Source organism: Cinclus cinclus, chromosome 1 (genome assembly GCF_963662255.1).
Source record: "Cinclus cinclus chromosome 1, bCinCin1.1, whole genome shotgun sequence".
NCBI classification, from domain to species: Eukaryota; Metazoa; Chordata; class Aves; order Passeriformes; family Cinclidae; genus Cinclus; species Cinclus cinclus.
In genome coordinates, this window is record NC_085046.1 from 43,381,947 (window position 1) to 43,400,204 (window position 18,258).

Consider the following 18,258-nt stretch of genomic DNA (forward strand, 5'->3'; position numbering starts at 1 on the left):
GCAGCACAAAGCCCCCCTTCCAGAAAGCCGTCGCACAAAGCCGAAATCCCGCGCGAGCCCCAACCTGCTGGGCTCGGCACATCCCTGCCGCCAGAGCGGGGCGAGGCGGCCGGGCTGAGCGGCGGTGCTCGGCAGGCTGGAGCGACAACATGCCCTTGCCGAGGCGCCGGTCGTCCTTCCTGGGGCAGCAGCCCTCTACCTCCACGGCGGAGAGCTCGGGGCCGCCCGGCCGCCGGGTGAGCGTCGGAGGTGGAGGGAGCCTGTCCAGACCCCCCGGCGTCTACGTGGGCACCGTCCCCACCGGCGGCGTCAGCAGCCTGGGCACCCGAGTGTCCCGTAGAGCCCTGGGCATCAGCAGCGTCTTCCTCCAGGGTCTCCGCAGCTCCGCCGCCGCCGTGTCCCTGGCCCCGGGGCTGGATAAGGGCAGGGCTCTCTCCTACGAAAGCCTGAATGGCTGCTTGGTGGAGTACATCGAGAAGGTGCGAGCTCTCGAGCAGGTCAACCAGGAGCTGGAGGAGCACATCAGAGTCTACCTGGACAAGAAGGCGGCCAGCGTGGGCAGCTGGGGAGCGCTGCGGGAGAACTGGGAGGCGATTTACCACCAGGTGAGCGCCGAAGCGCTGCCGGCAGCCGGGGAAGCGGAGGGAGGGACAGAGGGACAGAGGGACAGAGCTGCGAGGGCATCAGCAGCTCCGGGCGGCCGGGGACCAGGCTGCTCGTCAACGCCGTCTGATTGCAAGGCGCGGTGCCCTAGACAGAGGGTGTAAAATCTATCTTCATGATAATTAGCATTATCATGCCTATTAAGCAGAATTGTCTCAGGCGTCGTGCGCATGGGAGAGATTGAAATGCACCCCAAGGCACCGGAGACTGGGCTGATTAGAATGGGTGGGGTTTTTTTCCCTTCCCCCCCCCCCCCCCCCTTTATTTCTTTTAAATCTGAGGTTATTACACTGAGTATCAAAATTATTAAAAGAAACCTGCTAGGACTGAATTAGGTTATCTCTCAACATGATATGGTTACAAGTAAACGTTTTTTTTAATCAGCAATTCAGATTTTTACTTTATTCCCTTGTCAGCTTAATAACGTTTTCAAAAGCTCTATTTATTTAAAAATAATAATTACATGGCTACAAATGAGTGACTCCCTTCCTTTCGTTTGCCATCACCCCACCATCCCTTACTCACACCTTCTCCATACAGCACGAATGTTTATTGTGGGGGTGCAAAATGGTGTCTGCATTGACCTCATGGACAAGAAGGAGTTCCTTTTGCTGGACAGCAAGGCCTTGCAGGCTGATGGCCTGCTTGCAGCAGGCACAGGGCTCTGGTTGCTGAGGTATTGGGGCACCACACAAGTCTGGCTTCCCAGCTCCCAGCCAGTGGGAGCAGTCAGTATTCCAAAGAACTGGAGTGTGGCATCTCGAACACCTCTTCCCAGCAGCGCTTGTGCAGGCACAGAAGATACCATCACTGCGTCTTCAGAAAGCCTTAAAGTCAACTTTAAGTTGCCTGGGACAATTGTGTGTTTTAACTTGGGCTGGCCAGTCTTCTGCATTTTTAGGGCAGGTCTTCTCCCAGAAGGCTACAAACACTTCTTGAACTCTGAATGTGTTGGCATAAGGTGTTGTACAAAAACCGTGTCAGCAGAAACACTCAGTTAAGCACCAGCTTTTAAAGTTGCTACCTTTTATTATTTGTAAATTACTTTATTACTTCCTAAGGGAGCAGCTGCTGAAGTAAAGGAGTGCTCTGAATTCGGGGTACAAAAAGCCATCTGCTTGAACCTATTGTCTCACTGGAGAAGATGGGGACTTTGATAGGGGATAGGAAATTAATCCTTGGCAGCCACCATCCTGTGTTCTCCAAACCAGTGTCCCATTTCATAGCTGTAGACTTCACCTGTAAATCCTATTGGGATTTATGGTTAAGAACAAAAATATGGGACCACAGGTATTTTAGGAAGGACTGTTTGATTTTTCATTAGAATAAACCCCCAACATTACAGTGCAGATGAACCTGCTCATGTAATATTTTTTCATCCATATTGCTTTTCCTTTCTTTGTAGGCATCCTTGCCTCTACCTCTTTTTTTGTGAGCAAATAAGAGCATCTCATAATGAAATCTAGCCTATCAGGCTCTTCCTATATGAAAATCTGAAAAATAAAGCCATATAGTAATAGCATTTGTGAGCATCATAGAAGAGAAAAAGACTAGCATCATCTGTATCTATTTAAACTATCAAAACACATCAGAGAACACATAAAATTTTCTGAATTGCTTCAATTAAATCAATAAAATAGGCATCACTTAGTGGGTTTTGTCTTTCACGGATGTAATCCAAGCTGTTATGTACAATTCTGATTAATAGATTTCTTTGCTTTTTTTAAGCATTTAACCAAAAATGAAAGTAGGACCCTATCCAGCCCAAACACCAATTAACTGAATCATCCTGGGGCTAATTGGCAAAATTATGCCAGCATCAACATCAAAACCATCACATTTATTAAAATCATGTCAAAATCAGTTGCTGCAGAAACAGCTGAAATCATGCAAAGTCTGCACCCTCCTGCCACAACACATCCCAAATGGAAAAGTAAAAGACATTCAGGAGCAAGGTGTAGCAGAAATGAGAGACACCTGGCAGACACCTTCCCAGATGTAATTTTTGTAAATATATTCAGATTTTCTGCAGATGTCCACATCCACCTTGATTTCTTAAAGCATAGCATACCCCATTTTCAGCTTCTTGTAAAATCTGAGCACTCATTTTGACTCCTGGCCAGGCCCATGGGTCCAGCAGAGAGAGAGGTGCCCAGCAGCTGTAAAACCCCTTGGTGCCATTCGCATAAAGCAGCTATGAAAGTCTGGGGGGTAAAAAAACCCTCAAGCAGGCACCTGGTTTAGCACAAGCACCCACAATAGGAACAGTTTTTGAACAAGAAGCAGCAAAGAAAAATGCAGAGTTGGGAGGGAGTGTAAGCAGGAGCCCTTTCTTCTTGCCCTGCTAATGAGAAGACAAGGACAAGGCCACAAAGGACTCTCCTGGTCTCAGAATCACAAATGTGACAGGCTCATCTCTGCTGTGGCACAGGAGGGACCCCAGCAGACCTGAAGTCCTGTTTTCCTCCTGTCCTTCCTGGGATGTGCTCCACCATCTCAAATTTTGGGCAGTTGCATTGCCAGCAAAAACAGCTTGGTGCCAGCATATATCCCGAACACAGAGCTAAGGGAAAAAATATGTCAGCGAGTGACTCAGAGGGTGTGTGTGAGTGCAGGGTCCCTCAGGGAAAACCGCTCATGTTTCCTTGCAATTGTCAGAGCTCTGGCTGCAGCGGGGGATCACTGGCGGAGCTGAGTGATGGAAAGCCACTATCCAGCTCACAGGGTTAATTATCTGCCTGAGCAATTGGCTTTTAACAGAGCAGGTGGACACACACTAATGGGGATAGGCAAAAAGTGAGAAGAATTTTGCAGGAGAAGAGGGAAATGAGAAATCCTTGCCACAAGGAATTCATGTGACAGAATTACAATGCCATGACAGAAATACAAATTTTATCCTGTACATACTCTTCTTCTCCAGGCTTCATCCTTGTCTTCCTGGGGAAAATTCCATCTCTAATCAAATGTGTCTCTTCTGCAGAATAAGAGACTGTTTGCAATGGCAATTCCTTCCCAGGGAACAGAGCAACACCTGGGAGAAGTGGATGCTTGAAAAAATCTGAATGAGTTTACAGAGAGAAGAGGGTAGCTCAGCCTTCATGACTGTTCAATTACAGCTGCATGGGAGACACAGAGATTTATTTTATCTATGAGATGACACATAGTGCAGTTCAGATCACAGGAGTAAACACAAAAGCAGAAGAAGGAATCAACATCCTGGACCAATTTTATCACTGCTGTTACTGATCATGACATCCTGTTCTTGGTTGGGAGCATTTGAAAGACCTCTAGAGTTTTTCTATAGAGCTACTTTAATTTGTACTTGGCCTTTCTATCAGCATTTAATCAGTGTGAATATTAAGCCTGGAGAATACACAGGTCTAACAGCCTGAGAAACTGACATTTGGACTCGCACCCACTAATTTATTTGCTGCAGGGTCAGAAAAGCTGCTGAGTGTTACTTGTGACACACTCTAGCACAACACTGTGCGTGATCAGTGTCTGTAAATAGGTGAAATAGCACTCTGCTACTCATCTAAGGGTTAAACAAATTCACACAAAATGGCACAAAGCTTGATTAACTGCCCTACAGAGGATGGCAGTGAATTAGTTTCAATTATGTTCTCTCAGCCACCTCCAACAGCATAAATTTGGGCTGCCTTTACAGACAGCTCTGAGAGGGTGTGAGGTTTTCTCCTTGTGCTTGGGCAATATTACAGTTTTACAGATAATTTCTTTAAGAGCTATCTCCTGCTTTGAGAACCAGGCATTCTTTGATGCAGTCCTGTGTACTTTTAAAATATTTGATGCATACATGAAGTCGACTTTCCCTGGATGCACCAGGAATCAGCAAAGGAGCCATCAATATCAGTCTCTCTACAGGTATAATCTTTCCTGAGGCAATGTAACAAATGCTGCTCTTGCCGCTTTTGAGGTTTCCTCCTTCAGGCTCTGAGAAAGAGTTTGACATGGAAAGCATGACCAAGACCATTAAGAGTTTATTGCTTGGCAGTAGGCTGCAGGCTTATAGCCTGATTTTAGTAGTGAATTAAAACGTTTTGGAGGCAATGGTCTGGTATCAACTATTTCCTTGCATGAGTGGAAGGAAAGACTAGATTGACATCTTCTGATCTTTCCCCATGGAGGCATTTGCTTTACTGGAGTGAACTTAAAAGCCAGAGAAGTTTCCATTACATGAATAATTAAACCATGAGATTCATTATCACAGGCCACACCTGAGGCCATGAATTTAGTAGCAGTCAGAAAGGATTCAGACGTTTGTAAGAATAGCAAAAGTATACAAAACTACAGATAAAACACAGCTAAGCATTTGAAAGGCATAGTAAATCTTGCCCAGCCAAAGTTGGCTAAATCTCTGTTAGAAATCAGAAATTGCTAGTCACCAGGGATAAGGAGTAAATTCTCCCTGTAAATGTGTATATCACTTCACACTTTATCAAGTGTGGCATCTGCCCACTCCCTTGAAGCAGCTGTTTTATCCTTGATGCCAATTGTAACCCAGCAAATGGGCCAGCATGTTCATGCAGATTTTGATGAGACTTTTCTTCCAAAGAATTAATATTGCATTTTCATGTCCATAAAATCACAATGAAATCAAAGAAAGTTGTTGCTGCTTTGTAGTTAAGGTGTTTAATACCATGAATATTCACTGTTAATTCAAGAGCTGAAAAAAATCGTGATCAAAATGTGTATGTGCATCACAGAACCAGTTGTTGAAAGAAAACATGTGACTGAAAGAAGCTACTATTAGCAACAATATTTGCATTTTTTAACTCTTTCTATTTTGGCTCTTTGAATGCCACATGAGCATCAGTGACTTAAGCCTCCCAGAAGCTCTGTGAGGCAGGACAGTACTGCCTTCTGCTTTACAAGCAGAGGAGGCAATGTCTAAGTGCTTGCAGCATTGCAAGGCCTCTCATTCCCAATGGACACAAAGAAGGGTGTTTCCTAAACTGCTGCATCATGTGTTTTAGTACGTGTGTCAGCAAAGTGGCTACAAATCTCTCACTAATTCTGTGTGTTTGCATCCAGCTGTTGATTAATAGGAGAATTAAATCAAACAAAAGAGCCACTAGATGGAAGACTTAGATCTCTTCTTCTGGAGCCTAGAAAAGGGCTTTCACAGCTCATGCAAATCAGAGGGAATCTCTCAGGAAACATGGTGTGTACCATGTTAGATGGTGTTAGAAACTACTGTCTAATTACTTACTCTTCAAGTTCACTATCTGATTTAAAGGGTACACTGGTGTTTTCCAGGAGGGCTGAAAAGTTGACACCTGCTGGTTTCCACTGCAAGTCATCCCTGAAGTCTTTCAAACATTAGTTTGGGGTGTTTTTTATGCCTTTTTTACTTACATGGCAGAGTTCAGGGTTTTGTGTAGTTTTGGAAAGCCCTGGACTTTCTCACTGAGCTCTTGGCTTTAGCTGTTGGTCTATGAAGAGCAGAGTTGGGGTATTGACTGAATCCTCAGGAGTACAGTAAAGACATCCACTATGGGGCAGGTAAACGTCACCTCAAATGCCTCAAGAAATCCACAAAACCACTAATGAAAAACACTTTTAAAAAACAGTCTGTCTCCATATAGATGCAGAAATCCAGGCAGCAGCAGTTCACCAGCTATTGGCTGCTGCCTTTGTTGAAGCTCAAAAAGCCCTTTCACACTGGATTCAGCCTCTATTCATGTTTGCTGTTAACATGCGTCTGAGTGACACTGTGCAGCTCACAGTATTTAATGTTACTTTTGCTTGCAGGATGTTCCCAACTCACTCAGAGACATAAATTTTTGTCAGACTTTAGGTCAGATGTTGTAACTGTGTGATCCCTGCCAGAGGCAAATGGGTTTGTTTCAACAGAGCAGGGCAAATCACAAGGCAGCATTTCTGCTCCTTGGTTGAGTCAGGGAAAAAAAAGAAAGCTTCTGTGAAGATTTACATATGTATGAGTTGTCAGGAAGACAAAATAACTTTGGTAGGAAAAAAGAAAATAAAGAAAAATAAAAAGGTAGAAAAATCAAGCAATCAAGACTTCAGAGCTTTTGTCAATTAAGTCCCTCTAATTCTCTGCTGACTAAATACCAATTTTCCACCCTTCAGGAGAAACTCAAGTGTCCTGGTGCAAGGGAACCTGAGGACAGAAGAGCAGCATGTCTCCAGAGTCCCAGCTCTGCTCAGCTGCTCTGAAATGCCACAGATGCTCTGAAACTCCCCAGGGTTTGGGGAGTTAGGATAGTGCTGGTAAAATGGGGCTTTAAAAAAATCAGGGAGAAGGAAATAAGGGGTAGAACAATGAAGAGCAGCCAGTTCTGTATGCAAATGAGCACAAGAATTCTACTGTATTTATGTGCTGCACAGCAGGGCTGGCTGGTGTGTAGTGAGGGACCATCTCGTTGCCCACAACTGTGGCTTTTGTGACTCCTGTGCTTTTGCTGCACTTCCCAATTTTCCCATGCCAAAACTGGGGCTTCACCCCTGAGCAGCAGTATTTACATAACCTCTCTCCTCTGTCCAAGATGCTATTTTCATGAAGTGTGTTAGAACTGGATGTCTGAGATGGCCTATCCCTCTATCATATTTTTTGGAATTGGCCAAGAAATCCCACAGTTATTGAAGAAAAATAGGTTCCCTATGCAATGGGAACCAGCCACCAGTCCCAGCCACCTTCCCTGTTTTTTCCTAACTGTAGGTGAGAATTAAGAAAACCACTTTTTAAACTCTTGTTGCTCATCATATTGAAAAGATGTAGAGTGCTTTTAACTTCCTGATCATTATGGACATAATGGATAGTGAAAGAACAGGTTATTTCTCCACATTTCTCCTTATCAGATGCCTTCAGGTATTACATATTTGTTGGTCCAAACTTTTGTAAGACATTTGGAGCAGTAAGCTACTCTCTATGAGGGTAAATGTTAATTACCACCTAGAAATGCTTCAGACTTGCATCCTTCCTCCATTCCATCACCAAGCAGCCTCAGGGCAGGAGGGAACATAGGGCAACAATCCCACTTGAGATCCACTTGAGATAACTTGTCTGGATGCAGCCTTGATGTTTCTACATTGCATGGTGTGTTTCACCTTGGAGGAGAAGAATGTTTTGGGTGATTTGCAGTATTAGTTAGACTTAATTCTCTAAGGAAAGATTTTTCTGCTTCAAGAACTCTGCTGGCCATCTTAAAAACCTGATCTTATTCATAAGGTGATATAGTTTTAACTGCAAATCTTCATGGGTATCTCCTGAAAAGACCAAAGAAATGTTCTGTTTAGCTTTTCCAGAGTGACAGCATGGATCATGGGATGACTGGAACTTCCAGACAGTTACTTGCAAAGGTGATCACTTTAAGCTTGGTACTGAATTCTTCATGTCTTTGGTCACCTCCATAGCTCAGTGCCTGGGCAGTGGCTCCAGGGCAGGCAGTGGTCTTTTTTTCCTTTTTCTCATTTTATATAACCTTCCTGAATCACAACAAGCTGCTAAGTCACAAGCCTCTCAGGTTTACTTACCCCTCAAGTGCCTCTTGGACATTAAGAGATACATCCCAGAGCCATAACAATGATACCACGGTCTGATTTGCACAATCTTTCCAATCAGTGTAATAATCTTTGAAGGCTTCTCAGGTCTCATATCTATCGCAAGAACCTAGAGGATCCCATAGGAGAAGGAAAACGACGCTCTGGGAGCTGAGGAGGGCTTGCAGGCGGCATGAGCAACAAGTACTCCGTGGCTCCCTGAGGAGGACGACTTTGAAGAGGACTGCTGATATGGGAAGTAGAATAGGAACTGCATGAGTGCTGCTTAAATTGTATCTAGAAAATATAAGTGGGACTTAAATGATGAAAATACCTTGAGCGCAGCAATGAATTTTGCCCCTTGCAAAGAGCTGGTGATCAGAATAAATGTATTGCTACAAGAAGATGAGGGCTTAGGAGGAAAGAACAGTTTGAGGACAAATTATGGCCTACTTGCAGAGAATTTGTGAACTTATATGTACAAAAATAATTGATTAAGTTATCTGGAATGAGTCACTTGAACAGCCCTAGGATAAAGGATCATTTTCAGAATCAAAGCTGTACATTTGCTTAAGATATATGTGCTGAAGCTCTTCATTGGTTGAGCTCTGTTGTATCTTTCTTCTAGGTGGGTGAAGCAGTCCTTGAAAATGCTCGTCTTATGCTGCACACCGAGAACATTCAAGCCTGTGCTGAAGATTTTAAAGACAGGTAGTTCTGTTGTGGCACCCAGCTGGCCACTGGCCAGCTGGCCACTTTCTTTAAACTTTGCCTTTGTGAACACTTAATTTGTAGAGGTGTAATGGTAGGGAATAGAATGGGCTTTTTTTTAAAGTTCCATATTCATATTCAACACCTTGATATGGGAGAAAAATAATCACGGTGGTGATATTATTTTGGAAGATTTTGAAGATTCATAGTAACAAAAATGTGCACAAGCAAAATTACCTAAGCTACTCTTAACACAGATATTTATCTTAACTCAGACATTGGTCTTTCACTGAGAAGTCAGTGTTCATTCAAAACTGGGTTGACATTTTATAAATGTGAACTTCCGTGTGCTTTTTAGTTGTCATTTTCAGTACTTCAGTACCAAACCCAAGTATTTTTGGAAGTAACAATCATTCTGCTACAAAGAATGCCGCAAAGCAAAAACTGCACCACTACAGACATCAGGGTTGAAATGTTAGACAAGAAAACAGAAATGGGCTGTGCTGATTTTCTTTTTTTTACTGAACAAAATAAGTAATAAAAGAAGATTTTAAACACTGGCAAACTACTTTTTCTATTGTCTTTTTGTTTGAAAAACCTGATAGTAATGTGCATGAATGCATGAAGCTCTTAAGATTTTAGTCAGGAAACATGATCCTTCTAGCTTTTTTTGCTCATAATGGTCTCATTTATTTACAAATAGATTTTTGCAAGCTCTGACACAAAAAACCTACTTCAAACTAATTGAATTCTATATCTTATGGTTTTTATCATCCCTTAAACTTCTTTTTCTCTCTCTCTGGCATTATTTTATTTAATCATAAAACCAAAACGTGTTAATCATTCTTAAGTTTGTCTTTTATTTCATTAAGGTACAACTCTGAGATACTCATTTGGCTTCACATCCAGCAAGTTACAATCATATTTTATGTAGTTTCACGAAAGTACTGTTTAGAAGTGTCAGCCGACTTGGACAAGCAGTCTGCATAAGAAAAACAATGTTGAATCAATCTACTGCATAGTGAAAGCTCCTGGGATCAGCTGCCACTCTCCCAAGCTTTAAACTCCAGCAATGAAGGTGGCAATCAAGAAGCAAAGGGTTTATGAAGCAGGCTCCCAACAGTTCCCAACTAACCTGCCAGCCCCTCCTATCTAGCCTTCTTGGCCACCAGGTCCCCACGTTGGACAGGTTTGGCACAAATGTCTCCCACCCAAGGAGATTCACAATGAAATCTACATTTTCAGTGGAAAGCCTAAACCAAAAAGGTACAAACAGGAGCAATGCAGCAAGCAGTGTTGTGGAATAGAAACCGTTTTCCAAAATTTCCCTGCCATTACAGCCATGGTTTGGAAATAAGCTGTTTGTCAGCAATTCTAGCTGAAAAACCAACCACAGAAATTTCCAATTTATTTTGATACTACTGGGATTTGATCTTGGGGATGGGCCAGGGCCCTGGAACATTGACCAGACTTCCATCAGCAGGTCTGTTAGAAGTAATTCTTGATGATGGTTTTTATTTTAACCATTGCCCTAAAAGGTTTTTATGTAGACAAGTGACTAGGTATTCTCATTTTACAGCCATGACAACTGAAAAAAAAGCCACCCATGGTGATGCTGAATATAAATATCAGATCTAGCAAGAAACCACGAGCCTCTCCACACTTTTTCTGGAATCCTATCAGGTTGATAACCACCGTAGCACATACTTCTAACTTGGCCTGTTTTCTTACACTCTGAATTAATGACAGGGCACTTCAGGCAGTTAACTTCAAGTATTAAGAGACAAGGTGAAGCAAAGTATACTGTCTGTGTTTCTGTGCCTCTGTCTGGGACACATTCACTAATTAGCAAAAATAGTGTGATTCAATAAAAAAAGACAGTTCTTACTTGCTGAGCTGTGCTGTGTTGAAGTTTGGCTTATTTTTTTTCTCTGCAGGTATGAAAATGAGCAGCCATTCAGAAAGGCAGTGGAAGATGAAATTAATTCCCTATATAAAGTGATTGATGATGCTAATTTAACTAAAATGGACCTGGAGAGTCAGATAGAAAGCATGAAGGAAGAACTAACTTTGCTGTCAAAGAATCATGAAGAAGTAAGTCCAGACTCAGGACACTGCAAAGCCAATGTGTGCCTGTTTCATCTGGTTGGTATCATACATCTAGTGCAAAGCAAACATTAAAAACTCCACCTGCTGTATCTGGGTGGGGAGATTTTCCTGAAACCTACTCCTCTTTCTTCCTTCTCTTTTAACTTAGAGGACTAACCCCTGAGACACTGTTAACTTACATGTAGGTGTTAACCCTTTCTGGTTTGATAAATGTGACATGGAACAGATGCCATTCCTTCATTTCTTGTCAGACACCACATGATGGTCAAGGGGCTGCACAGTCATGTATGTGGGCATCTCAGCATTGAGATCTGATGGAAGGAGAAAGTGCATGTGCAGGGCACCAGCTCTGGTCCTGCAGCGCTAATGTTGAGAATTAACCAGGTTCTTATGAAAATACCCTGCTTGGCTTAGCAAGGTGCTTGGTTCCCAAAATTTAGTCTCTCTTGAGAAGCACAGCACTGAAACGAGTCACAGGGACAATGGCCTGAAGGAGTGGCCATCATCATCAAAGATACTGGCAAAAGCAGGTTTAATATGAGATGTGAAAGTGCAATTTAATTTTGATGGCAAGGTTCATTTTATTACTTACTATATAATGAAGATCACAAAGGAAAATTGGATTAGAATCAATCTAGAATGGTTTACATGGAAATCGGGAATGCAGAGGGTAAAGGTGCTAAACGATAAACATTCAAAAGAGTTAGGGAAGGCCATCATGAGGTTCAGAGCAGACCCCCTTGCTTTCTAAACTTCTGATGGAGATTAGGTGCAGCTGAGTACAAACTTTACCTCAGACTTGGTCAATGGTTTATAGCTAAAGGATTTATCAGCACCCAATCACTGACTAATTTAACATTTACAAAATGACCCAATAGGATTTCCTCTAAGCACAGCAGTAACTTAACTGTAGATCTGGGATACCAATATTCATACTATACTTGCTATGGGGTATTTAAACTAATTCACACATTCACAAGAACAGACATTAATAAGTGTGTAGAAAGGTGCCTGTTAAAAATTTCCCCCAAGTTCAGTGTAATACTCAAGTCAGATGCTTCTGCATCTCTCAACAGGTAAGGGCTGAGCCTTGAGAGTAGTGGGGCTATCTCAGGCCCCACCATCAGCACTTGGCAACAAGTATTGAGTACGGCAAGCTTGTTGTTAGCTCTGAGAGGTGTCCCAGTCAGAGGGAAATTGCTGCTCACAGCCCACTGCAGTCCAGGAGATCTCAAAGGGCCTCACTCAGGACTACTGTTTACAGAGTCCCAAGATGATTGGCTCCAGTCATCTGTCAACCTCCATCCTGGCTGTAATCCAAGGTGGTAATTACTGGAGTTTTCATCAGAAGTCTGGTAACAAAAATATTGTTCCACTTGAGTTATAATTCGGGGAAATAATATTCCAAGGTTAAGCTAGGATAGGTGATTATCTAGTCCCCTTCCTTTCTTAGGCAACAGAAGCTCCTAGGATCAGACAGTGTTTCAAGGGAAGCTTAATTGCCCAGGAGCCATTGACTGATTAAGGCTGAGGTCTCTAAAGAATTCCTGAAATCACAGAGGCTTGAACAGGTGGAGAGGATGCATCACCACAGACAGGCAGCCAGAAGAGAAGTCCATACTATGGAATTTGCAACACTTTCTCACTTACTCACTGCATTCACCAACACTATTTGCATGAGGGAGGTTTACTTCCTTCAGCAGGGATTTCAGGATTGAACACAAATCAGCATCTTTATTCATGGAGACTGGAATATGGAGCTGTTACTAATCCCTCATAAGGGACAGCATGCAACTGTGCTGGTGGCTCAAAAGTAAGATAGAGCTTAAATTGTGATTCAAAGGCTCACAAAACCAAGGTACTATCCTACCTGACATTTCTTACCAGTTGTTCCTCCAATAACAAGATTTCAACAACACTGGCTTGCCAAGGTGAGGTTGATCACCAGTCACCAGCTCCCTACTTGAACCAGTCTAATTTCAAGGCTGGCATTTTGCAGAAAATAACCAGTGGCTTCATCACCAGTGCATGGCAGGAGAAGATGGAAGTTTTTTTAGATAAGAGAGTAAAAAGAAAATAGATAGAAATAACCAAGATCCTCTTCAAACTTCCAAGTAACACAATGAGTGCTGTGAAACCAGAAAAGCTAGTGCTGCTGCTGTTCTCTGTCTGCAGCTATGGCATAATGAGAATACCACCTGTCCATCTTGATCCTCATGTAGCCAGCAAGGAGCACTTTCAGAGTGGAAAGATGCTCTTTTCTTTACCTTTTGGGAGTACCTGAGCATCTGCAGAACCACTTCAGCACAGGCCTGGTTTTCCCATAGCAGCAGCACCAGGGGTAGCTGCTTAAGAGAAGTCACAGAATAAACGCTAGAAGCAACTATTGCTGAGTTCTGGCACAATAAAGGCCCAAGGGATTTCCTGAACTAATTGAAACCTTTCTTTCCACTGGTGCTCCCACTAGCAAATCCATGCCATGTCCTTTTGAAGCATTTTGAGGTTTGCATTCTTGCAGGTTCATAATTCACATAATTTCCATCCATTTTTTCCAGTATTGTCACTGTCAGGGGCCCTTGCTTATAAATGTAATTCCCGGATGCTTTTACACTACGTTTTTTGGTTGTGGGTTGTTTTTTTTTTGTTTGATTATTTGGGTTTTTTGTTCATTTTGGTTTGGTTTGGGTTTGGTTTTTTGTTTGTTTGTTTTGGGTTTTTTGTACCAGTAACACATATAAACAGGTAGATATAAAAGGACTGAAGTGCCAGACAGTTAGGTACATGTAAAAAGCTCATTAATTCTTGTGTACATGAACAACTGATGTGCTACCTTTAGGTGTGCAATTCTAGACCTGCTAATTCTCTATTCGTTACATGCTTTTGGAGCACTTAAATGCAAAGAAGGAACAGAATGCTGCCACAGAGGAGAATCCTCTTCATCTAACATGTACATGCATAAAACACACACTTTTCTCACACAAGCTGCGAGGCTGTAGAGCTCCTGCTGCTTTGCACATTTTGTATCTTCCAGCAGATGCAGACCCATGGTGCTGCATGGTGCAGCAAGGGAAGAGTTTTGATACTCTATAAGTTGTTAGTTCCTTGGCCCAAAGTCCATACTGCAGCTTTATTGGCAATATATGTAGTGATTTTGGGTCCCAGCTGCACAGCGTACACATGTCAAGCACTGGCTGCTGGAGAAACTTGCCACTGTTGAGAGGGCTGCTCCAGGCAATGCCTTGGTACAGGGCTTCAGTCTCCTTCCACCAAGGGGAAAACTCTTCCAGTACCCTTGATCTGCAGGAAGAGACCTCAGGCAGAAGCAAGGCAAATCCACATCTGAAAAAGAAACCCTTCAGTGCACTAAATCATTAATGCAGAGATACCTTTTGGGACCAAACTGAATTACTCTCTCTGTTTGTGGCACCAAAAGAGCTCTTCCTTGAGCTTCTCTGAAGATACTATTCAATTGTCCAGTTCACTTTCTTTATGCTTGTTATTTTTGTTCAAGGATGTGAAGGTATTATACAAGCAGCTTGCTGGATCTCAGCTGGAAGAACTTGATGTTCCCCTGGGAAGTGGCTTGGATGACATTCTGGAAAAAATCAGAATCCACTGGGAGAGAGACATTGAAAAGAATCGTGCTGAGACAGGTGCCCTGCTCCGTACCAAGGTCAGCACTCTCTAACCCACTCCAACATCATACCATATCAAGCAAACACAAATTCTCTCTAATATTTTCCAATATCTTTGAGGGTTGGGTATTTTCTGGGGTTGTTTTGAAACAGAAAAGATGTTAAGAATCTAAAGTATTTTGGTCCAAGTCCAAAGGAGAATGCACTTATAAATATAAAGGCTTCTTGGGATGCACAGAGTTAGACATTGGTGCAAATAGCCTTGTTCATATCACAGGTATCTGTGAGAGCCTTTCAAGGGCTCTGAAATGTTGGCTAAGGAAAACAAACTTAATCAGTTGATACATTCTGTGTAGGATAAGCCACTGTTATTACCCTTCTTACTAGGACTGTTCCTCCACTTAATAATTTACAGGGGTCTATAAATAAGAAGGGCAAAACACATTGTCCTCTGCCCTATAGACTCCTTGTTGGTTTCTCTCCAATATTGTTTGCTTTGGCAGCAGTGGGAAAACTAGATATTAACTTTGAAATGAAAAGTGATGAGAATAGCCATTCCCTTTAAATAGGGATTTTTCTCTCCTGAGACTGTCTGAGACAGCCTTTTAATACAGCTTTTTCTCTGTCATGAAGGATCACTCATTTTCCGAAGTGTCTGGCTGAAGTAAGTATTTTTGCACAACTGAAGCATTAAGTTCAGTGGATTATCCTGAATGTCAGAAGCTATCTCATTCCGAGTTGGCTCTTACAGCAGAGCATGAGAATAAATCAGGAGAACAACGAAGATGGTGAAGGGCCTTGAGGGGAACCCTGGTGAGGAGTGCCTGAGGTCCCTTGGTTTGTTCAGTCTGGAGGAGACTGAGGGGAGACTTCATTGCAGTCTGCAACTTCTTTGTGAGGGGAAAAGGAGGGGCAGGCACTGATCTCTTCTCTGTGGTGACCAGTGACCCGTCACCGAGGGAATGGCCTGAAGTTGTGTCAGGGGATGTTTAGGTTGGATATCAGGAAAAGATTCTTCACCCAGATACTGGAACAGACTCCCCAAGGAAGTGTTCACAGTACCAGCCTGGCAGAGTTCAAGAAGCATTTGGACAATGCTCTCGGGCACATGGGCACTGTTGAGGATGGTGCTATGCAGAGCCAAGAGTTGGACTCGATGACCCTTGTGGGTTCCTTCCAACTCAGCATATTCTGTAATTCTGTGAAATCATAACTGCAGCAGCACTGTGGAAATACTTAGCAAAACCATATAAACATAACCCCCGGTTCCAAGGTAAAGAGCTGCCATGAGAAGGTGTAGGGGGTATCAAAAGCAAACAGTGAGAAAAAAACATCAAAACCAAAAAATATGTTTACAAACACATGTGCAAGCTCTGAGCTAATGTTCAAAATAAAGAAAAAAAAATCACGACAACAGTGATACCAAAAATGATAGAAAACATACCAGAAGGCAAACAGAGGGATTTACCTCAGCGGTCCCATCAAATTTGTGAGAATGCCAGACTTATTAAGCAAAGTTTTCTTAAAGTTAGTCTGTAAGGCCTGATTTTCAGCTCATACAATCCAGAGGAAGTGAGTGACACTAATAAACTACATGAGCCTGGAGAGTGCCTCCATACAAAGCACATGCAGCCCTGAAAAGCCAGGGCATCCTCAGCAGCCTCTTGAGCTTTCCCCAGAAAAATCTGTTCCTGACCCACTGCCAGGTTTCTGCAAAATGAGCTGATGGCACCAAATTCTTCAGTGTTTTCACTTGTCTGTCCCACTTGTTCCTCCTCCTTTTCCTCCTGTGCAAAAACATCCTTTCAACTTCTTTCTTCCTATTTCTTTCATACCTTCAATATCTGGTCTTTTAGCTGGTCAGAGATATCATTTGGAATGAAAATTGACGGCTCCTAGTAACTAGTCTATCATGTCTTTGATACCCAACCTACCCCTACTCAACCATCTTAGCCTAAGCTCTTACTAGTTTCAGTTGTTCCTGTTTGGGTTTGGTTTTTTAATGGAACAAAGTAACAGAATATCACAGATTTCTGGAATGATCAGTTTTGGTTCTGCACAATACATTCTGGTTCTGGTAACACATTCTAGGGAGGTTTTTTCCACAAATAAACCCAGATGATGCAGTTTTGTGTCCTTTATCTCCTACAGACACAGATCGATTCAGATTATTACTATGTGTACAGATGACAAGAATTTAGCTTTTATTAACTAAACTTGTGGTTTTATATCATCTTTTGTGGTTAAGTTGTACCATTTGGTTATCCACACAGTGAAAAACTTGCCCTGACTCTTTTGCGATATCACAGGAGGGAGAGCAGTTCCCTGCACTCCTTTGCTCTTCAATACCAGTTTTTTCAGTGTCTCTGTGAGGTTTTCCTTGGTACTGAATATTTTAATTTCCTTTTTCCTTCACCTACTCTCTAGTGTACCTGTGATGGGCTCAGACCAAGGTGTTTCAAATGATGTCCTAGCAAATGATGACTTAGACATGAAAGTAGTATTTTTTTTATTTTCTGACTAATTACCTTGCCTCATTTGCATTTTCTTGTCACTAGGTTAGCAGTCTTGGCTAGATTTTTCAAGGATATTTGGGCACCAAAACACACCAATTTAAATTCGTACCTGTGGGGTTTTACATGGGCCTTTTTTTAGATGAGTAACCTCAAAACTCAAGCCCATTGGTTTCACCTGTGCACTTTCTTGTCTGTTAGTGGTCAAAATCTTTCCCTGAATTGACACAAGTGATTCAAACCCTTGCAAGACATGCATGCTATTTAATATTTTTCCCTGGAAAGATGCTGTACTTACTGATGTGCTGTTCATTCATATAGTTTGATTCCACACATCCACCCCTGCTCATTGCTAATCTCTATGATTTTCTGTTATCCATAAATCCTTCTAGTTCATGCTTCATTCACAACACAGTAGACCTTGAGGCATCCAGCTATTAAGTTTCTGTCTTAATGGAACTAGATCTTAACTTTCCTCTTCATTTTCAGTCTCTTGACCAGCTGTTGATCCATGGAAATGTTCTGCCCTGAGCACACAATTACACAGCTTTCTCTGCTGTCCTCGTAAAAGGTTCTGAAAAATCTTGTGAATTATGCCAGTTGTTTCTCCCTTTTTTGCTACTTTGCTAAAACTTTACAGAACTCTCAAGAGCTTTTCAAAGTAACTTTCTTTCTTTAGATACCATGCTGGTCAAATCTGGGTGTTGGTGTTCCATTTCTAATCATTCTTTCATTATCTGTATTCCATGAAAAACAGACTAATGAGGGATTCTGCACTCATGCACAATGCTCGGCTTGGAACTTCACAAATATTTGAAATCCACAGATTCCTAGGAAACTCAAGCACCAACATGATAAAGACTTAGGAAGATGATTTCATCCTCCATTAATCCAGTTGTTTGTGGTCACCACATGTATAGTCTTTCCTTTATGGAGCATCTCAGGGATAGGAAAAATGTCCCCAGAAAAGAGGAATTGCCTAGTGAAGGGGACACAACAGACTACTTCTGCATTTCTCCACAGAAGAAACCCCAAATCTGAGACCAAGTGTCATGCTGAGCAGCACCCCACAAATGGACACTTGGGGCTGGTAATCCTGTAAA

General features: G+C 42.4%; 1 protein-coding gene across 1 annotated transcript in view; it reads left to right on the forward strand.

Moving 5' to 3' along the window:
* Positions 1-134: 134 nt before the first annotated feature.
* BFSP2 (beaded filament structural protein 2) overlaps positions 135-18,258 on the forward strand; it is a 20,531-nt gene continuing 2,407 nt past the window's right edge. The window contains exons 1-4 of the mRNA XM_062509327.1: positions 135-605; positions 8,816-8,898; positions 10,836-10,992; positions 14,519-14,680. Of these exons, the coding sequence (XP_062365311.1) occupies positions 150-605; positions 8,816-8,898; positions 10,836-10,992; positions 14,519-14,680 (858 nt within the window). The 5' untranslated portion in view covers positions 135-149. The remainder of the gene's footprint in view (positions 606-8,815; positions 8,899-10,835; positions 10,993-14,518; positions 14,681-18,258) is intronic.